Source organism: Alligator mississippiensis, chromosome 2 (assembly GCF_030867095.1).
Source record: "Alligator mississippiensis isolate rAllMis1 chromosome 2, rAllMis1, whole genome shotgun sequence".
Lineage (NCBI taxonomy): Eukaryota > Metazoa > Chordata > Crocodylia > Alligatoridae > Alligator > Alligator mississippiensis.
In genome coordinates, this window is record NC_081825.1 from 146,901,995 (window position 1) to 146,923,744 (window position 21,750).

The 21,750-nt window shown below is 45.2% G+C and overlaps 1 protein-coding gene across 3 annotated transcripts in view; it reads left to right on the forward strand.

Annotated features, from left to right (window-relative positions):
- The window catches only part of GPAT3 (glycerol-3-phosphate acyltransferase 3), an 82,367-nt gene that overhangs the window by 10,370 nt on the left and 50,247 nt on the right, over positions 1–21,750 (forward strand). For all 3 annotated transcript variants that reach the window (XM_059722251.1, XM_059722252.1, XM_019483947.2), the window contains one exon: positions 5,496–5,584. In XM_059722251.1, the coding sequence (XP_059578234.1) occupies positions 5,576–5,584 (9 nt within the window). In that variant the 5' untranslated portion in view covers positions 5,496–5,575. The remainder of the gene's footprint in view (positions 1–5,495; positions 5,585–21,750) is intronic.

Consider the following 21,750-nt stretch of genomic DNA (forward strand, 5'->3'; position numbering starts at 1 on the left):
ATGGGTCCAAGCACCAATCCCTAGGGGACACTAAGTCAGTGTCTGGGATTGGCCCTTAAGCCAGTTGTCCACCCACCTCACTGTAGACTGGCCCAGCCCACTACCCTCCAATTTAATTGAGAGAATCTCATGGGAAACAGAGTCAAAGGCTTTATGGAAGTCGAAGTAAATGATATAAACCACATGTCCCTTGTGCAGTTGGTTAGTTACCTCGTCATAAAAGGACACCGGGTTTGTCGGGCATGATCTACTCTTGACAAAGCCATGCTGGTTGCTTCTTAATACCCCACCAGTTACAAGCTTGTAATTGATGGCCTCTTTAACCATTTTTTCCCAGGACTATAGTCAGACTGACCAGTCTATAGTTTGCAGGGTCATCCCTCTTCCCTTTCTTAAAGATGAGTAGCATGTTGGCCCTCTTTCAGTCATTTGGGACCACTCCCAAGTCCCGCAACTCTTCAAACAGCTACAGTTCTTTCAGGACTCTCGGATGCAGATCATCTGGCCCAGCAGACTTGAAAACATCCAAAAGTTTCATATATTCAGCGAATCATTTTTTTTGAGGCAAGCTACAGTCTGTAGATTATCCATCACTTCAGCACTGATTGTTCTATATGACTGGCTACTAAAGAGACTCAGGGCACCTATACATGTAGTGCTCCAATGTGTACTAGTTGTACAATGTGTACAACTCACTGTGTTTGTGAGTCTGCTGGAGCGTGCTGCAGCAGCCTCCATGCCACGAGTATTCGGTGTCCCCACATTTCAAAATGGCAGCAGGGGTGTTTTAACCAACGCTTGTCGAATGAGCTTTAGTTAAAGTGCCCCCAATACCATTTTGAAGTGCTGGATTATGAATACATGTGACACTGCAGGCACTTTAACTAGAGCAGATCTGAGAGCTGCTCTAATTAAAGCACCCACACCCGTTAGCAGGCAAACTGGCTTTTTGCCAGGCCAGGCCTCCCTGGAACTAAGCAACAAAATTGAACAGAGTGCCTTATTTGGCACTGAGAGATGTGAGTGCTGTGATTGGGCACTGGGTGAGCAGGGCACAACAGTTTCCCTATAACAAATTGCCAGGTCATATTATGGGGAGGGAACCTGTAATAAAGATTAGGGATTGCTATTAAAGTTTACTTGATACCAAATCAGACAAGGGGCTTGTGTCAGTCCTTGGGGGGCTCTGGCAAAAAGAATCCTAGTATGGCAGTGGGGGCACTTTAACTAAAGCTCTTCAAATGAGCTTTAGTTCAAAATGGCAGCAGGGACACTAAGTGCTGGATGCTGAATACATGCGACACTGTGGGCACTTTAATTAAAGCAGATCTGAGAGATACTCTAATTAAAGTGCCCCTACCCCCTCCACTCTGGAGCACATGTATGGATGCTCTCATGTATGTGTTTGTTTTCTGTTCCCTGATTTGATTTGCCTTCAGCTATTTTTGTTTGTGCTCTGGCAGCTCAGGTGGGATTTGACTTAGTGAAAAAGGCCTCATGTGCATTCTTTATTGGTTAAATGGTTAAATAGAACCATTTCAGATTGGCAGAATTTGAACGAGTATTTGCACACAGTGGGTGTGTCTATGCATGAGCTTTAATGCACATTAGTTTGTTTTAATGCGCATTAAAGTAACACAGAAAATGCATTTTCGCTAATGCACATTAAAATAGGCTAATGTGCCTTTTTCTAGTTCCTCCAATGGAGTGCACTTTTACACATGCTCTGAGGATGTGGGGGCAGGAGGAGGGGAGGAGGCAGCTCTGAGAGCCACTCTAATTAAAGCGCTGCCATGTCTAATGTATCAATGTCCCCATGCTTAAAAATGGTGGTGGGGGCACTTGAACTAAAGCTCATTGAATGAATTTCAGTTCAAGTGCCCCCACCACCATTTTTTAAGCATGGGGACTCTGATAATGAGGTGTAGGAGACTGCTGGAGCATGGCACTTACTGTGCTCTAGCAGACTCAATTAATCCAGTCTACTCCAATGCGCTGGAATTCCAGTGTGTTGGAGCAGCCTCCATGCTTATGTACAGGCACCCAGGGCACTAAATTTAATGTACATTAGCAAAAGCACATTAATAAATGTGTAGATGCACCCTGTGCTTTTATATATAAAATCACTCCTACTTTCTAATTGTGTTTTACCTCAGGCTTAGTTCATGCTACAGAAGTAGGATGAGAAAAGTAAAACTGCTCTTAAAGAAATATAGGACATCAGAAAGAGAGAACCAGTGTGTGTCAAACTCCAGGGATTTGGTCCATGAAATCTGTATTTGTGGTGAAGGGGCTCAGTGATTGATGCATTTGACTCTAGATTTCCTTTTCTCTAAGAGGTGTGTGTGTGTTGGTTGCATATACAGTAATTTGTCCAGGAATTTATTTGTTATGGGCTTGTAAATTGGCCAGCTCATGGGGATAGGATCTAATGGAAGTTCCTCTGAGGTCTGTCACCCAGACCTCTTGTTTGAATACTCAGAAATGAAAGACTACCACCTAGGAAGGAGAGGGCTGGGTCAGTCACCTCTGCTTCTAGAGAGACAGTGGCAGTAAGTAGATTCTTCTGCCTTCCTTCACATGGGTATAAGACTAGGCTGAAAGTGACCAAATGCATCTGTGGTATAACTCTGTGAATTTCAATGAAGTTAACAAAAGGTATAAACTTGGACCATAGTCTCTTACTATTCTAAACTTTAGGAGCTAAAGGGTGTGTACAGAAGTTGGGTTGGTTTTCCCCGCCCCCCCCTTTAAAGTGCTTTATTGCCATGACTTAACAGAAGTGCACAGCTTTACAGTACTTTAAAAATAAGTACAGCACTTTAAATGAACCCTTTTTAAATGAGGTATGACCAGAGCTGCTTCTCTGTGGAACACTCCCTACTTCCTAGCCTGGAAAGTGCACGGAGGCTCAGAGACCCCACCCCTCCCCTCCCACCAAACACTGCACTTCTGTCATGTTTAGGAACGCTGTAACTTTATAGTTCTACAAAAAGTGCTCTAAATTACAGCACAGTAAAACATGCACAGAACACTTCTGTACACACCCTAGAACTTGCTTTTGTTGTAATGTTCAGAGTATTGCCAGCTGATAATGGTTAGGTTTGTGGAACTGTCTGAACTGCATGGAGAGTTTGTATGTAAATAGGTCCATCTCTGTTTTCTCATCTTCTCTCTCCCTGCCTCCCTACACATGTGTTTTTTAATTTTACCTGCTGTACCTTGTTGCTAACCTTGGCTATAAACCAGGGGCAGGTAAAATACAGTCCACAGGCTAGATTCAACCCACCAGACCATTCTATCCAGCCTGTGGGGTCACTAAAACATTTAGAAAATGTAATATTTATCTGCTCCTAGATGCCTGTCAAAGATGACAGGAGCCAGGGGCAGTAGGAGCCAGGGAGAGCCGGCAGGAGCCAGCAACAAGGCTGGTCCAGCCCCATCCCACCCCCGCCCCACCAACTGGAAGCCTCTGCCTGCCCTGGCTTTAACTGCGTCTCTGCGTGCCTGCTCCAGCACCACATGGCATCACCGGACTTTGGCAGCACGGGGCTGCGCTAGTACCCTGGGGCCAGGAAGGGGAGGGTGTGTGTGTGCAGTGAGGAAGGGAGAGAGACGGAAAGCAATCAGAGAGAGAGAGGGGTGTGTGTGTGTGTGTGTGTGTGTGTGTGTGTGTGTGTGTTCATAGGGCAAGTCCCACAAGCACACCCCACCATACACGCAAACCCTCACACACCCACAGCCACTCTTTTTCCCCCCCCCACAAACCCCATATCCACCCATACCCTCCCCCACATACCCACACATTCACAAACCTTTACCCACCCCATGCCTTTCACCTCTGCACAATATACAAGAGTAAGACTTCATTTTAAGCTATTGTGCAATCACCTCTGTGTGCACTACAGAAATGCATGTAAATCAGGACAAAAATGCATTTTTAAATCAAGTTAATAAATGTTGTAGATGTTTGATTTTTAGAACATAATTTGGTATTTTTCTGGTTCTGAGATGGCAAACCCTTTGCTGAAAGGAGTACTCCTGAGGGCAAGGGGAGGGACTTCTGGTGGCAAATGCTGGGGGTTAGCGGGCAGAACTTCTGGTCCTAAGATGGCAACCAGGGGGTGTGGCACCTGTCAGGGGGCAGGGCTACCCATGTGGCCCTGGACAGCTTGCCAAAACTCAGTAAGCAGCCTTCCACCTGAAATAATTGCCCACCCCTGCTATAAATTCTTGGGAGCAGAGATCGTGTCTCTTACTATATGTTGATACAGTGCTTACTAGAGTGTCACCTGTAATTTCTGATAGGAACCCATAATATAAACCACAAGCATTACGTTTGCAAACTCTAGTGCTCAGAAATTGGACAATTCCAGAATGGAGGTTGTCTTTGCAACTTTACGTTTGCTAAGCCCTATAAAGGGACTGAAGTAATTGATGTTTGCTTTTATTTTATGAGCCCTTTTTAAAGCTAGATTGGGACTAGAACTCATAGCGTATGAGTATAGTTTAATCTTTTTGGCCATGGAAGGACACGCACAAATCACAGCCCACACTGCTACTTCTTCCGCTACTGGAGTAATTGGTTGTAAAAGTAGGCTGTTACCCTCTGTAAAGACCAGGTGCCAGCAACTTATGGCTTGTGGACTAGATCCAGCATGTGGGACCTTTTATATCCAACCCATGGATGTGGGGCTTCAGCAGCATTTGGCAGCAGGGAGGAGAGGAAGCACCTTTTGGAGGGTCTTTCCACACATTTTGCAGGCAGTTTGCCCATGCCACCAAGGGGACATAGGCGGATTAATGCATGAGCCAGCTGGGCGCAGGCCAGCAGGCTGTGGCTGCTGGATGTCTTTTTATCAGGAGTTGCTGCAGCTGGATTGAGCTGCGACAGGGTGAGGGGCTGCCCCTGGAGCTCGGTCCATGCTGCAGGTGCCTGCCAGGCAGCGGCTCTGCACCCCTGACATTGGCTCCAGTGTGGACCTGTGGCCAGGGGTGGCCACGGCTTCTGCCCAGAGCCTAGGGGACAGCATGTCCTGCCCCAGCCACTGCTCCTGCTGCACTGGCTGGGGACAAAGCCCATGGCTGTGGGGCAAGGCATGGGTCAGGGGGGCCCAGGCCATGGAGGGGGGCCAGGCCCAGGCCCAGAGCCCCAATGAATCTTAATCTGCCCCTGCAAGAAGAGACAAATGGCAACAGCAACCGGATTCTAGTGCCCACTTAGCTCTGACCCGAGGTGGGTCAGTCCAGCCTGCAGGAAGAAAAGGCTGCCTACTACAGACCATTCACATAACGGTATCACAATACATGTTTGGTTGGCGGAACAGGGGGTGTCACTACTGTCATGGGACAATGACTTGTGGCTACAAATATGAGTACCCATGTATTCTTTAGAATGAGTGATACCCTGCATAGGAACCAAAAAATATGGTAACCCAACTTTCTTTTAAAAGTAACTGTAAACTCTAAACTGTGTCTTTTCTCCTATGTCCCAGGGATGGTGATCTGAAAAGGCCTGTCACTGAACTGTTTAAGGAAGATCAGCAGAAGAAACACAGTAAGATGAGAATGGGAAATGGATCAGGTAGATCTGCTTGATGTCCAACTCTTGTGAATACAGTCCCATGTGGTCCAGGGTTTGGGGCTTGGCCCTGAACAGCTCTGAAGTGAGCTGCACAGCATGCAATCTGCTTTGTTGCCTTCCCTTTAGCACCTATTGGATAATAAACATAATTGTATTTTTAGTATACATAATTTTTCTCCTACAAACTGGAAAATTCAGGAGGAACAATAAAAAGGTGAAAACTTGAATCACAAGGGTGGACACCCGATACATATTATAAGTGCTAACTGGAAAAGAGACCTAGAAAAAAAGGAAAACTCCATAACCCCTCTAGAACAGGGCATAGTTACTACAGGCAACCCTCGCTTAATGCTGTTTTGCTTAGCACTATTTCGCTGTAACGCTCATTTGAAATTGATACCTGATTTCACTTAGTGCTCAGTGAGTTTCATTGTAATGCTCGTGGTCGCCATCTTGGGTCATTAAAAACAATTGCAGTTGCCTTCTTGGGTTGTCAAATTACTTTCGGTTTCATTTAACGCTCGTTTTGCTTAATGCTCAATTTTTCAGGAACCGATTAAGAGCACTAAGAAGGGGTTGCCTGCAGCTGCTTTCAATGAAATGGTATGATGTGACCTTCTATGTAATGTAACCTGCAGGCTGTTTCCAAACTCAGTGGCCACAAGAGGATGCTGTAGGGCCTGTGATTGTACTCAGACTAATGCATTCTTTTGGAGGGAGTGTGGGTTGGTGTCAGACAACTCGGTAATTGGCTTGCTCTGTGCTTATTATATTTCCTTTGGACTCTTGGGTCTTAGCTGGAACCTTACATTTCTGAGAATCGCCAATGCTAAGATGCTATCCTCAGCTTTGGGCTACGTTGCTGCGATGCAAAAAACTGCAGGTCCACATGTTTTGGCAGTAAAATGACAATCTTCCTGTATAATACCGTGCCAATAGGAAGCTCAGAGACAAGGCATCCTGGTCCCTGTACCTCTATGGATTACAGCTAATATTTCTGTGGCCTTTGCAGGGCTTATTATGAACCAGGGTCACCAACAAGCAACTGCAAGGATTGCTGTTGTTTCCCTCTAAGATAACCGAGAGGCTGTGCAAGGTCTAACTCCATCCATCCAAATTTGAAAATCTCAGTCTTAAGGGAGATACCTAGTTATGTAGGGGTAGGGTTATCTTCTTGCTATGCCTAATCAACAGTAAGGAGCAGTCCCTGAATTACCCCTATAGCAAGTAAAGTGGGGAAAGGAGAGCTTACTTGGATTTAGTTCTCCATATGTTGCAAACCTGGTATGTTCTTGAAAGTAACTTGTTGCTTGTTATTGCAATGACCAAATGTTACATTTGTCTCTGAACACGCTGGGTTCTTTTACACCTTTTATACTCTGATCCCATTCTGGACCTGGAACCACCTCTGGGGGAAAAAAAGGTGTAGAGGGTGATTTGTTTGGTGTGTGGTTTTTGTTTTTTTTGTTTTTTTGTCTTTTTTTTTTCCAGCTTCCAAACTAGCTTTATGCCCTCAAATGTCTCCTTGGGAGAGGCACACAAGGTTCCTCGGGTGAATTTTGATATCTTTTATTAGACCAACCCAAATAGTTGGAGAATATTTATTAAGCAAGCTTTCGGGTTCAAAAACTCTTTGTCAGCCTGAGGAAGTTTCAGCAGTTGGTGTGTGCTCTTCCTGGATGGAATGAAAAGTAAAAAAAGCCAGGGGCTGGGCTGGGGAGTCAGTTGCCAGGCAGATTATCATGTATCAAAAATCCAATGTCTATGTTTAGTCCCTGATCTCTAGTATCCAGGAGGTTGATGAAATGGAGTTCATAGGCTCGTCTCTGGGAAGTGTTGTATAAGGTTCCCTTGAGGATCAGGACTGAGAGATTGGAGAGAGAGTGGCCCTCCTGTGAGAAATACCCAATTACTGGTGGGGGCACATTTCTGTCTTTGATGGATTTCCGGTGTGCATTCATTCTGGTGCGCAGTTGTTGTTTGGTCTCTCCTACATATTTTCCATCAGGCATTTGGTGCATTGGATGAGGTATATTACTTCTGGAGGTGCAGTTGTAAGATCCTGGGATGCTCTGTTGTGGGGTGTAGTAATAGTGGGGGTGGTGGAGATGGGTTGGCAGGTTTTTGCATTTCTTGTCATGGCACGGTCTGGATCCTTTTGGTGTGTTCTGGGCTTGAGGAAGTTCGCATCTGGTGTTGAGGTTGGCAAGGTTTGGTGCTTGTCTGAAAGCTAGGATGGGTGGCTCTGGGAAGATCTTTTTAAGAATAGGGTCTCTGTCTAGTATGGGTTGCAACTTCTTGAGGATTTTCCGTACAGGTTCAAGGGAGGGGTGATATGTCATAACCAGCAGTGTGTGATTTGTGGGGGTTTTTCTTCTGTACTGCAGCAGTTCTTCACATGGTATCCACGTGGCTCTTTCAAACATGCGATCTACCTCTCTGGACAAATGTCCTTGTTGGGTGAAAGCCTTTTTAAGATTGGTGAGGTGGCAATCCTGGGTGTTCTCTTCAGTACAAATGCGGTGGTATCTGAGGGCTTGGCTGTATATCACAGCTTTTTTGGTGCGTTTAGGGTGATTGCTGGTTCTGTGCAGATATGTATGTTGGTCTGTGGGTTTCTTGTATACTGTGGTCTGTATTTTACCCTTCTGGATACAGATCATTGTGTCTAAAAAGGAGATGTTGGTGCTGGAGTATTCTAAAGAAAGTTGGATGGAGGGATGGTGACTGTTGAATTTCTGGTGGAACTCAATCAAACTGCAGGTTCTCACTCCAAATGATGAAGATGTCATCAATGGATCTTAAGTATAGCAAGGGTTTGATGGTGCAGTTCTTGAGGAAGTTGTCTTTCAGGTGGCTCATAAAAAGGTTGGCATACTGTGGGGCCACTTTAGTGCCCATAGCTGTTCCCATCATCTGGAGGAAGTGTTGATTATTAAAAGTGAAATTGTTGTGTGTGAGGATCAAGTGTATTAGGTCAGTAATATCTTTGGGTCTGTATTCTGAGTTGTAATCTTGTTCCTGTAGATATGTAAGGCAGGCATGGATGCCATCCTGGTGTGGGATGTTGGTATATAGGCTGGTAACATCCATGGTAGCTAGGACTGTGATGCTGGGAAGGTGGTCTAGGTTTTTAAGTTTCCGTAGAAAGTCTGCAGTGTCTTGTACAAAACTTGCTCTGTGGGTGACGAGCGGTTTTAGGATTGATTCAACAAAACCTGATATTTCCTCAGTTAGGGTCCCATGGTTGGATATGATAGGTCTGCCAGGGTTCCCTTGTTTGTGGATTTTAGGGAGCATGTAAAAAGTCCCCAGGTTAGGTAGGAGGGGCATCAAGGTCTGTAGTTTCTCTTGTAGTCTTGATGGAAATGATTTGATGGTATTGTTGAGTTTTTTGGTGAAAAGGGGAGTAGGATCTTCTTGTAGTTCTCTGTAGTAGGTGGTGTCGGAGAGCTGTCTGTTGGCTTCCTTTATGTAATCCTCATGGTTTAGGATGACTGGCTCCTCTTTATCTGCTGGTTTTATTACTATTTGGTGGTTGGATCTTAGAGATTCTATGGCCTTTTTCTCTGGTAGAGAGAGGTGGTTGTGGTGGCGTGTGTTGCTGATTATTTCATTGTTCATTCTTTCCCTGAAGCAGTCAATGTAGTGGTCAAGGTTAGGGTTTTGTCCACTGCGAGGTGCCCAATCTGATGTTTTTTTTGGGCTTTTTGGCATTCATTGATCCTTTCCTGAATGTTGTCAGAGGATGAGTTGTTGTTGGGAGTGGGTTCAGTTTGGTCATGGAAATATTCTTTGAGGCGCAGGCATCGGAAGAATTCTTCTAGTTCTCCACATTGAAGTATTTTGTTAGGGTATTTTTCTGGACAGAAATGTAGGCCTTTAGAAAGGACAGATTTTTCAGTTTGGGAGAGGATGAGATTCACTGATAGTGCCAAGTAAAGAAAACCACCCAGAACTTAGAAAGAGGAGGCTACAGGAGGAAGTGGACAACATTTCACATGGTACCTAGGAGCACAAGTATAATGCATAGGGTTACCATATGTCCAGGTTTTTCCATACATGTCCTCTTCTTTTTGAACCCACTCATCTCTGTCCGGGCAGGTTTTTAAAATCTGACCAAATGGCTGGGATTTTGCTTTGCTCCACTGGTGCAAGCAGGGGGAGGGTGATCGGAGGCATCAGGGAGCACAGACATACCTGTCTGCAGCTGCAGAGGCATGCACAGACCCATGTGATGCTCTCTGCTGCCTCTGATCAGATTTGCAGAAGTTTAGGGCTGGAAGGGAACTTTGTCCTCCACCTGCTCTCACCAGCAGAGCAAAGCAAAATCCTGGACATTTGATCAGGGCAGGTGGGGGTTGGGGCTGGGGCTGTGATGGGATGGGAGGGATGTCTGCCCCTCCAGTGGGGGGGAAAGGGCTGGGGGTGGGCTTTAAGGGCAGTGGGGAACTCTGTGGCCAGGCTGCGGCACAGCAGCCCCAGCCCAGGGTGGTGCCACAAGCCTCCTCTCCACTTTCCTCCCAGACCCATTCTGCTGCTGCCTGCATGAATCGGAGCCACCGCACTCTGGCCAAGTCAGGATGGGGACAGCTGGGGCCCCTCCAGCAGGGCTGGGGGGGCAGGGGGCTGTGGGTCGTGAGTGAGGGACACCATCATGGCCCAGGGGGGCAGGGTCTTTGCTTTGAGAGTGAGGGGCACTGGCAAGGCTGGGGTCAGTGTGTTAGGAGTGAGGGTTAGCAGCAGGGCTGGGCAAGGCTGTGGCTTAGGAGTGAGGGGCAACAGAATAGGCGGGGGCAGGGCACCAACATGTCACTGCCCCCCCCCCGCCCCCCTTGGCGCTGTCATTCCCCCTGCTCCCCTGCCCTGCATGAGAGGTTTCCTCTTCTGGACTTGGAAATATGGTAACCCCAATAATGTGGAGTACAAATATAATATGAAGCCTGAAATGCTAAAAGACACAGAACGTGTAAATGTTTTTTAGACAGTCCATTCAGGTCTACTGGCTTTGCTGAAGGATTGACTTCTGGATATGATTGCACTATGTGCATATGCACTCAACTATTCATTTGCTAGATTTTAAGTGCTTGATTTCTGGAAATAATCTGGTAGCAGACATCTGACTTTGGATGGGCAATGTTTAGTTTTAGAATATTTATTGGAAAGATACTCTTTGCTTTTTTCATTTAGCTATTGAGAATCATACCCCGCATGCCTTCTCTTCTCTTCTCTCCCCTCCTGTCTTTGGTTTATTGTTCTATTTAAGGATGGCTCTTCAGTGTTTGTGTACAAGGATCATTGTAATCAACTGTCATCAAGGATAGGGTTTGGTACACCCAATCAATGGTATTATACATAATGACTGTGGTATTGACTGGCTTCTAATTTTACAGTATGTTGGGTCCTGTTGAACTTTTAATATGATAATTGAATTATTACTCAGTAGTCATTACTTGTAAGTGACAGTAGATTATTGACATCAATCCGTATCCCTAGGAGTGCATTTCTATTTGGCTGTGAAGAAAATACATTTTTAAAAAAATGTTAACCCTATTAATTGGTATTAAATTGTCATAAAGCAAGTGTGCATATATCACTTCATACACTTTTTTTTTTTATATAACTACTACAGATATTATATGCTTTTAATATAATGTGATATAAAGATACTTAAAACACATGAGGTAGCTAATATCTAATATTTTATTATATACCAACCATCAGCCATGTTGCCTTTTAAGTATCTCATTACTATATCGATTTATAGATATAGACCTGAGTATATTTTTATCTATGTACATAAAGCTCTTTATGTGTGTGTACATACATACGCACGTGCGCGCGCACACACACCCACACATCAACATATAAAGATTAATGTCTGTATATATGTATGTGTATGTATACAAAGGTTTGTGTGTATATAGATAGAAATATACTTAATATATATATAATGACCGTGGTGGAGGAAGATAAACATCTTGTATCAGCAATCAGTTGCTTGATTCTTTGCTAACTAATCACCCACATTTATAAATTCTATAGATTATTTTAGATATTGCAGTAGGCATGCTTTAACTTTTGTTCTGCAGCAATATCAATAGATAGATGGGATACCAATGTCACTTGTTTGCCTTGTACAACCAAAAGGTGGCAGCAGTCCATTTGTATTCCATGAAACAATTAATGATGGCAAAGGTTATATCCTTATTAATATCCACTTGAGAAACTTGAATGTTAATGTTACTTCTTAATGTTATTTATTGAAAAAAAAATAACTCCATTTATTGGACAACACTGTGTTTTTCTTCTTTAGGTGATATAGTTTGAGCAGAAAGGTGCATTATTAGTTTAGGTATCCAGGTTGTAGCTATATTGGTCTAGAGGAAAAGGCAATCAGGACTCCTAGTAGAGATGATATCTTTTATTAAACCAACAAGATTTTTGCAAAAAAAAAAATTTTAATTGCAAGCTTTTGGGCACAAACACCCTTCTTCAGGCATTGGAGAGTAGATTGTAAAAGTTCTCCTGGCTAGAAATGAAAGTTTATAAACTGGTTTAAGTGATCAGAAACTAGTTTAAACCTGTAACAGAACAGACATTCAATACACATAAACCAGTTTGAGATAAACCTGGTTGAATGTAGTATCAGACTTAACTGATTTGGGTCAAACTGGTTTATGCAATGTCTGTCCCAGACCCCTTCCTGGTTTAACTTAAACCAGAGTCCCCCAGCTTCCCAGATGCTTTGCAGCCCTGGGCGGGGCTCTCTGCTCAAGAGCAGGGCTGGCCCTGCTCTTCCACTCCTTGGCTGGTCTGCTTGGCTTCCTCCTGCCCCGTTCTCATCCCTTTTCACCACCCCCACAACTCGCTGCTCAAGCAGGGATCCCTCCCTCGTCTCTCCCATAGCACAGACTGTAGCCAGCATGCGGTTTGCTAGCTAATGCTGAGAGGTGTCTGTGTAATGCAGACAAGACCATGTCTGCTTAGGGCTTTTTGGAGCTAATCAACAGGTAGCTGGTAATGTCCCTTTGCTACTGCCTTGGAAAAAATTGTCTAAGAAGAGTTTGAACTAATGAGAGAAGTTTTTGTTTTACTGATGGGCTGATTAAATGCGGTGTAACTCCCTGCTGTGTAAGTAAATGCTGTTCAACTCCTTGCTGGCTCAGAGGAGCAGCGAGGGTGGGAGGGAACCCCTCCCTGATCAGAGCATCCTGCCAGGGCCTGGCCACATCCCCCATCAGCTCAGCATTGTGGAAAGGAATGGAGGGCTGCTCTAGCACCCCCTGGCTTCTAGGTTCAGTGGTGACTCAAGGTTTGAAGAGACATGTGCCTGCATTTCTTCAGTCCAGAGGGAATGTCCATGTGGTTACAGACTGGTTCAGCCTATCCAGGTTAGACTAACCTGCAAAGACTGAATCAATTCAGGCTCAGGCTTTTTGAATGTCTGTCCTGTGAGAGAATTTTTACTACAAAGGTCTTGATATTGGGAGTCAACCTTATAGATCTATCCTGCTATAACTCTTCCACTTGCTGTGCATAATTAGCTTTTCATTAAAGAGCCTAGAATCTTTGTCTCCTGCATTGTATCTGACTTGTATTAACCACTAAGCTAGGGTCATCTACAGCTTTCTTTTAATCTCTTCTGTGAAAGCTGTTGCACTTAGTGGTAGATGATTAAATATTCATCAGGCCAGAGAGAGAGAGTGCATATGAGAAACTGACTCTCTGGACCTGTGGTTAGGACACTTCATAAGAAAGTGGGAGAACAAGGCTCGGCTAAACATTTCACGTGGTTGCTAGATGAGCATCTCTGCTTTAGGCTAAGGCAAGCTTTGCCCTAACTATTGAAGCTTATGCATGATTAGCATCTACAAAGAGGCATACATATCACATGCAATATTTGTGGCCTAGTTTTTCAGTCGCTATGAATTTTCTGACTGAATTTTCCTTTATGTACATGCTGAAGAAAGTTGGGGAACATCCCTGTGGTTTTGGCTTTGCCCTAGAGGTTAGATATTTTGGACACCATTCCCAACATTGGCAAAGGCTTCCTCTGTGACCTTTGGAAAACCTTAATAACTTGCCCAAGAGCTCAGGTAACCTGTAGGCACAAAAATCAGTAATTAGATATTCAAAATAGTTCTGTTTATTAGACCCTGCCCCCTTTTTGCACACTAGGCCAAACATGTTCCAATGGCAACTACCACTTCAAAACCTAACCCGTACATCAATTACGGAAGAATACTGTCTCCAGTCTTGATCTTTACCCTACTGTGCCTCAGTTCCCAATCTGTAAAGTGGATTAATCATTACATACCTCACAGGAGTGTATGGAGGATCATTTCCATAGTGTCTGAGATGCACAGAAATTCTGGAAAAGGTACCTAGTATAGCAGTGATCCTCAACCAAGATGACAAGGCAACCAGGAATGCTGCAAGATTGTTTGAAGGGTGACTCAAGGTTTGGAGAGATAAGCAGATAGGTTTGGACTCAGAGTCAGTCCCTGTTTGGTCATTCCCTTGTCCCCACTACTTGACCTCTCTGTAAGGAGGTAAGCACTATAATTTTTTTAAATGAGGTGCTGCTCAGTTCACAAAAGTTATGGAGGTGTGCCTTGAGTCTAATGAGGGGTACCCTGAGACTAAAAAGGTTGAGAACCCCTGGTTTATTGTTTATGCAGGGTGGAATATCTTCTGTGGAAAGTGTTCCACTTCGCATGCCTAAACAAGTATTTCCTGGAATGAAGAAAGAGAGAAAGCAGACTTTAACAAAGTCAGGGAATAAGTAGGCAGGATCCTATGGGAGGCAACTCTGAGGGGGAAAAAGGAGTCCAGGAGAAGGGGCTGTACCTTTAAAGAGACCATATCAAGGGTACAAAAGCAGGCTATTCCAGTACAAAGGAAGTGCAGCAGAAGACTAGCCTAGCTAAAAAGCAAAGGAATCTTACAGAATGTTGAAGCTGGCCATATTGCTAGAGATGAGTATAAGAATAATGGATAGGCATGCAGGGAGAGGTAAAAGGCAATAGAAAGCTTTCTATCACAATGTTAGAAAGAAGAGGAAGACCAAAGGAAAGTGATGGTGCTTTACTGCATGTGAAATGCAATCCAATAATGGATGATGGGGAGAAAGATGTCTATTTTACTTCAGTCTTTTTGAGTAAGGTCAGCTTTTGGATGACAAGCACAGTTGGCAGCAGGGTAGGGGAGCAGCTAAGCAGCCTACAGGAGGGAAAGAACAGGTTGGAGATTACTAAGAGAAGCTGGATGTTTTCAAGTCAGTGGGGCTAGTAAAGAATCATCCTAGACTTCTCAAGAAATTAGCTGAGGTCCTTTCAAAGCCATTAGCTATTCTCTTTGACTCATGGAGGTTGTGTGTGATCCTAAATGACTGGAAAAGGCCAAATAGAGTGACCATCTTTAAGAAAGGGAAGAAGAATGACCCAGGGAATTATAGGCTGGTCAGTTTAATCATAATACCTAGAAAAGTTATGGAATCTATTTTAAACACCTAGAAGAGAACAGGGTGAACAGGCCCAAGTAATATGCATTTGTCAGGATCAAGTCATGCTTAACCAACCTTTTTTTTTACAACAAGGTGTGTAAAACACTGTGTGGATGGAGGGAGAGCAGTGGATGTGACATGCCTTGATTTTGACATTCTCCCATGGCATTTTCATGAGTAAGCTAAGGAGGTTAGGTCTGCTGCAGAGCAGTAGAATGGGATAATAAAATACAAATATGAATATTAATTCTTAATTCTAAAATTTCTTTTCTCTATTAGCATTTATTTTTTGTATTACAGTATTGCCTGCAGGCCTTAATGAAGATGAAGGCCCCATTGTACTAAGGCATCTAATGAAGACCTTATGAGAGACAGATGTAGCCATAGGCATGCACTACAGAGGGATTTGTACTGCATTATCTATCTCTTACAAGCCTTGCTGTCCCATGAAAGTCACAATTCCAAATGAAGGGCCAGACTCCCCTTACACATCAATAAGCTGACTCTATGTATAAAGCATATCAATTTTTACAATTAATTATAGCAAATACAGCAGTAGAGAAGAAGTATGACCTGCCTGCAATCAAAAGACAAATGAATGATTGAAAAATTCCACTGAGTGGTTTACTGGCTACCTGCCATTCTTGAATGACAGCATATTAAAAAAAAGTTCTGAGGCCAAGTATGATGTGTCAGACCATATTTATTTGCAATAAAATAAAATGCTGATATTTACATGAGATTAAACTGCTTGATATTCTGAAGCTGCTTGACTCTACTGACAGGGGACAAATGAAAAGCTACTTTTTATTAGATCTGACCTACTAGCAACCAATAACACATGAAATAACAAAATGAACAGTGTGACTGTTGAATGAAGAGATGTTTTCTAGATTTTCTTTCTGAATCAGTTAAAGCATTTTTTTTAACCTTGGAAAGAAAGTTGTGTACTCCCTCCCTCACTCTCTGTACGATAACTAATACTTAAAAAAAAAAAAATCCTAAAGAATGTACATGGACTCATCAGAGCAATAACTGACAGGGGAAATCAATGAGAGGTTTTTATATATGTAGAGGGCTTGTCTGTGCTCTCTGGGCACAGAGGGGCACTGCTGAGAAGTATGCCCTGTATGCTTGCTCAATGGGTGGATCTAGAAACTTAAAAAAGCAGGGTGCAGATGGTGAGGTGCACCATCGCACATGAAACCACATATTTTTCTCCAGTTAAAAATAAACTAGAAATGTTATTAATATGCTACGGGCCTAGGGCTGTGTTATTCAGTTTAAGATCAAAGCAAAAACCAATATAACTAAGTTTGAGTGAGTTAAAAACAATCTGTGGGGCTGTGAAATAGCAGCTTCAGTACCAGGAGCAGCTGACAGAGAGCAGAATTGCAGAACAAAGGAGTGCTTAGCTTGGTTGGTGGAACATCAAGACCATTAAAAAGAAGAGAGGGTCATTAACATCCATGAAATGAGGAGCGTAGAAAGGATTGTTATGAATATTGGGAATAATTTTGGAATTGGTGGGTGAAGTGGTGATTAAGACCAAGGATTCATGCCACTAATTGGCTTGATCTAATAACAAACTACAAGTTTGCTTTGCTTACAGTATAACATAACATACTGCAGAGGTGCAATTGCAGCTGTGGAGGACTTCAGTGTCAGGATCCCCAAAGTCCACTGGCCAGGCACCTTGCTGAGCATTTCTCATGGGACCTCTGGGTGTCAGGTGAATTCTGGCACTTCCAATTTGCTATGGTTGCTCGGGCATATTATGTTCTGTCGAAGGGGTTTTACTGTGATTTTTAGAATGAAACAATCACATTTTACAATTTATTCTTGGTATGGATTAATTTTATTTGTGGTTTTCAGGCCTCGAAAAACAACTTTTGCAGTTGCCAGCTGCGCTATACCAGCATCCAGTCATTCTGCTTATATACATGCCACCTGTATCCTGGTGCCTCAGACTGTTCGCTAAAATCTGAAGTGTTAAACCACATCCTTTTGCTATCTGCTCACAGCTAGGGGTTACAAAAAAGTCACCAAATGGGACACCTCAAAGTGTAGCTCACTTGCTTTGTTTTTAGTGTTACACAAAATGGCTAAGCATTTGCTAAAATAGCTTTTAACCCTACAGGGTCTAATGGATTATAGTGAGCCATGAAGTCAATTGCCTTCCTCAGTTGTGCCTGACTGCTGCCACTGCCAGGCATTTGGTTTTAAACTTTGGGTATATGGTAGCACAGTAGGGGGCACTACAACACAGAGCCACCCTCCTCTCTGCGAGGCCCAAAGACCTCACTTCAGGAGTCTCCCATGGGTTGACTACTGTTAGCTGTCCTGCTTCCTGGAAAACACCTGCAAACCTGGGGTAATGCTGCCACCACCCAGGCACTGGTCTCTGTTAGGGCTCTGTGCAGCCCAGGGCACACAGACCCTGCAAGCCTTGGGGGTACTTTGCCCACTAGTAATATTTCTGGTTGCCACTTTAAGCCCAAAGCATCCACAGATAACCTCAGGTATGACTGAGGGAACATAGACAAGCTCTGTGGCTGGTCCAGGATCAAAAAGCTTGCCTCTCACCCCTACAGTTAATCAGCCAGGCACGCTGTAACCTGATACCTTTATTGATCGGGGGAGAGGTAGGGGTAGAACAAGGAAGTCAGAATACACTTTGAGCAAACCTAATCAATCAGAGTCTTACACAGTCTGGGATGTAATAGCCCTTTTAAAACATGTCTGCCTAGACATAAATCCTCACTCCTGGCTAATTTCCAAGTTTTTACTTATAGGAATTCATCCAGGCTGCAGCCTGGAGGCACTCTGCTTGTGGCTTTTCAAAATGCCCACTGGAGGAAGAGAACAGCCTCCCCACTCCCCTCAGAAATTTATCTGACCCAGTCACTTGGCTGACCAGCCTGGACCAAAGAGAAAGTAAGTGAGACACAGAGGGTGTAGCAGGACACTAAGGTGCCTGCTACTCTCAGAGCAGAGGCAGGAACCGAGGTGCCAGCTGCCGGGAAAACCAGTTAAGGAGGGAATTAGCTGCACCCGCGCTTCGTCAGCTGACTGGAAGGGGCAGGGCCTGGCTCTCGCATAAATCCCAGGCCTGAGGCCAGGAGGGCAGTTCCTTGCTGGCAGCCAAGGGGGAAGGGAGCTCTGCTAGAACAAGCCGAAGGGGAGAGGCCTGACTGCACAACCAGTTCCTGATGCTGTTATGGGATGGAGTATTCCCTGGTAGGGATTGAATGATGTTTTAGCCGGGCAGCTTGGATTTTTTTTTGTTATAGCCCAGGGGCTTGTGTTTTGCATTTGCTGTTTTAACTGGCAGTTTGGGTGAGGCTATTAGGGGATGGAGGAGGCCTCATAGGGGACCCGCAGCAGTGTGGGAACCCCAGCCCCAGAGAGAGGGGGTGGCGAGAAGCTCCAGAGAGAGGGGGTGGCAAGCGCCGGTGAGGTGCAGCGTGAGACTGGGCCACGGAGAGCCCGAAAGCCAGTGAAGGCATAGTGCCAGACAGGGCTGCAGACAGCCCAAGTGCCAGGGAAGTGCAGAGTGAGATAGGGCTGTGGAGAGCCCAGGGAGGACAAGGGGAGGGCCAAATTACAACAAGGTCCAGATCAAACCATGTCAGTATCATCCATGAGGCTTGGGCTGGAGAGAAGGTGGGTGGTTGGCCCATAACAGGAGGGCGGAGTCACCGATAGATGGACTCCAGAAGAGGCACCCCTGTCACAATGGTGCATTGGCCGGGAAAGTTTTATATGGCAGTATGCATCATAGAATGCTGGTTTGCCTGTATGAAGAAAAGAACCCTTGGGTCCATGGGGAGAGAGAAATGAGAACAGATGCTAATCCTGGACCCAGAGTCATGGCAACAAGTTTTGGATCAGCTACATCAAACAGTACAAGGCCTACTGGATTAAGCCGCAAGACAACAGGCACTGTTAGCCACCGTGATCAGAGACATCCACCCTTGACCAATGATTCAGGTAGGAATGTGCGGCTATGGAGCCCGAGTTGACTCTGAGACGGGAGACGGGTCACTTGCATTTTTGGCGGAAGTGACAACGGAGGGAAAAAGGATATTGGGTATGCTGGAGTGAGGCTCATTGCAGACGATGGTGCGGAGCGATGTCTTACTGGCAAAAGAGAGGGAAATAGCGGATTGCGCGATGGTGCAATGTTGGTGCAGGGACTTCCTCGAAATCGACAGGGTGAGGGTCACCCTACAAGTAGGTAATAAGACCCGCCAGATGCTAGTTGGGGTCGCAGAGCATTTACCCTACCCAGTAGTACTGGGCTGTGACTGGCCTGAGTTGTTAAAAGAGATAGCCAGTGTGGGGCAAGAGGAGACCGCTGAGGGATTCGCGGGTGAAACCGAACAATCTCCTCCTGAAGAAGAGGCTGAACAAGGGGTGAATGTCGCACATTTGTGGGAAGACTAACATTTCCAGTTGGAGCAGAGTCGGGAGGCAGATTTTCGGTATGCGCTGCAGGAACACCTAGCCCAATGAAACGGTGAGGTATCGAGACTGGAGCTGATGAAGACAACCCTAAGGTTCAAGGTAAGAAATGACCTCCTGTACCGAATTGAGCAAGGGAAGCCAGAAGGAGGGGAGGTCGTACAGTTGTTGGTACCTCAGTGATATCGACGGGCCTGTCGTGGAAACACATGCAGCATACTTTTGGATCAGGTCAGCAGAAGCTTTTATTCAAAAGAAACTACAGCTGTAGGGGGAGTTCCAAAGTGACATGGATTTCCCAAGCACTTGGAAGGGGTCCCCCCCCAAGAGCAAATCAGGAGGCTTATATACTTTTTAACAGTTGCTTACAACTCACGTGATCATATAGTGAAATTAGCATGAAAAGCGGCTATAATATTACTTCATTTATTTCTTTGCTGTAATCAGGATGGGAACTAATGGGGGAGGCGAGGTTAGTTCACAAACCTCCTTCTTGCACCTGGAAATTAAATTTGTACATACTTTTTTTGCTACCTTCAAGGCCGCGGTGAGCGAAGCAGTTGCAGAGGAGTTACAAAGAACAAACACTTGCCCTTATCTGTTCTACTGTACAGAGCCAGCAATTCTCCACAAAGCGGTTATGTCATCTTATAACTAAAATAATCAAAGTTTAAGGCATATATTTTTTTCTGATTCCACAGGCCTTATTGAAGGTTTCATAGATTCATAGACGTTAGGGTCAGAAGGGACCTCAATAAATCATCGAGTTCGACCCCCTGCATAAGCAGGAAAGAGTGCTGGGTCTAGATGACCCCAGCTAGATACTCATCTAACCTCCTCTTGAAAACCCCCAGGGTAGGGGAGAGCACCACCTCCCTTGGGAGCCCGTTCCAGACCTTGGCCACTCGAACTGTGAAGAAGTTCTTCCTAATGTCCAATCTAAATCTGCTCTCTGCTAGCCTGTGGCCATTGTTTCTTGTAACCCCTGGGGGTGCCTTGGTGAATAAATACTCACCAATTCCCTTCTGTGCCCCCACGATGAACTTATAGGCAGCCACAAGGTCGCCGCTCAACCTTCTCTTGCGGAGGCTGAAAAGTTCCAGTTTCTCTAGTCTCTCCTCGTAGGGCTTGGTCTGCAGGCCCTTAACCATACGAGTGGCCCTTCTCTGGACCCTCTCCAGGTTATCCGCATCCTTCTTGAAGTGTGGCGCCCAGAAGTGCACGCAGTACTCCAACTGCGGTCTGACCAGTGCCCGATAGAGGGGAAGTATTGGACCTATTCGTCATGTATCTGCTGATGCACGATAAAGTGCCATTGGCTTTTTTGATGGCTTCGTCACACTGCTGACTCATGTTCATCTTGGAGTCTACTAGGACTCCAAGATCCCTTTCCACCCCTGTGCCACCCAGCAGGTCATTCCCTAGGCTGTAGGTGTGCTGGACATTTTTCCTCCCTAGGTGCAGCACTTTGCATTTCTCCTTGTTGAACTGCATTCTGTTGTTTTCTGCCCACTTGTCCAACCTATCCAGGTCTGCCTGCAGATGTTCCCTGCCCTCCGGCGTGTCCACATCTCCCCATAGCTTTGTGTCATCTGCAAACTTGGGCAGAGTACATTTCACTTCCTCATCCAAGTCACTGATGAAGACATTAAAGAGTATTGGTCCAAGGACCGAGCCCTGCGGGACCCCACTGCCCACACCCTTCCAGGTCAAGACCGACCCATCCACCACGACTCTCGGGGTGCGACCCTCTAGTCAATTCGCCACCCACCGGACTGTGTAGTCATCCACGTCACAGCCTCTTAACTTGTTCACCAGTATGGGGTGGGATACCGTATCGAAGGCCTTCCTGAAGTCTAAGTATACGACATCCACCCCTCCTCCTGTGTCCAAGTGTTTCGTAACCTGGTCATAAAAAGAAACTAGATTGGTCAGGCACAATCTGCCTGCCACAAACCCATGCTGGTTTCCCCTCAGCATAATTTGTCCTGCCGGGCTCTCACAAATGTGAGCCTTGATAATTTTTTCAAAGACTTCGCCAAGGATGGAGGTGAGACTGACTGGCCTATAGTTGCCCGGGTCCTCCTTCCTCCCCTTCTTGAAAATGGGGACCACGTTGGCCCTTTTCCAGTCCTCCAGGACTTGGCCTGTGCGCCACTAGCTTTCAAATATTCCCGCCAGTGGCTCTGCA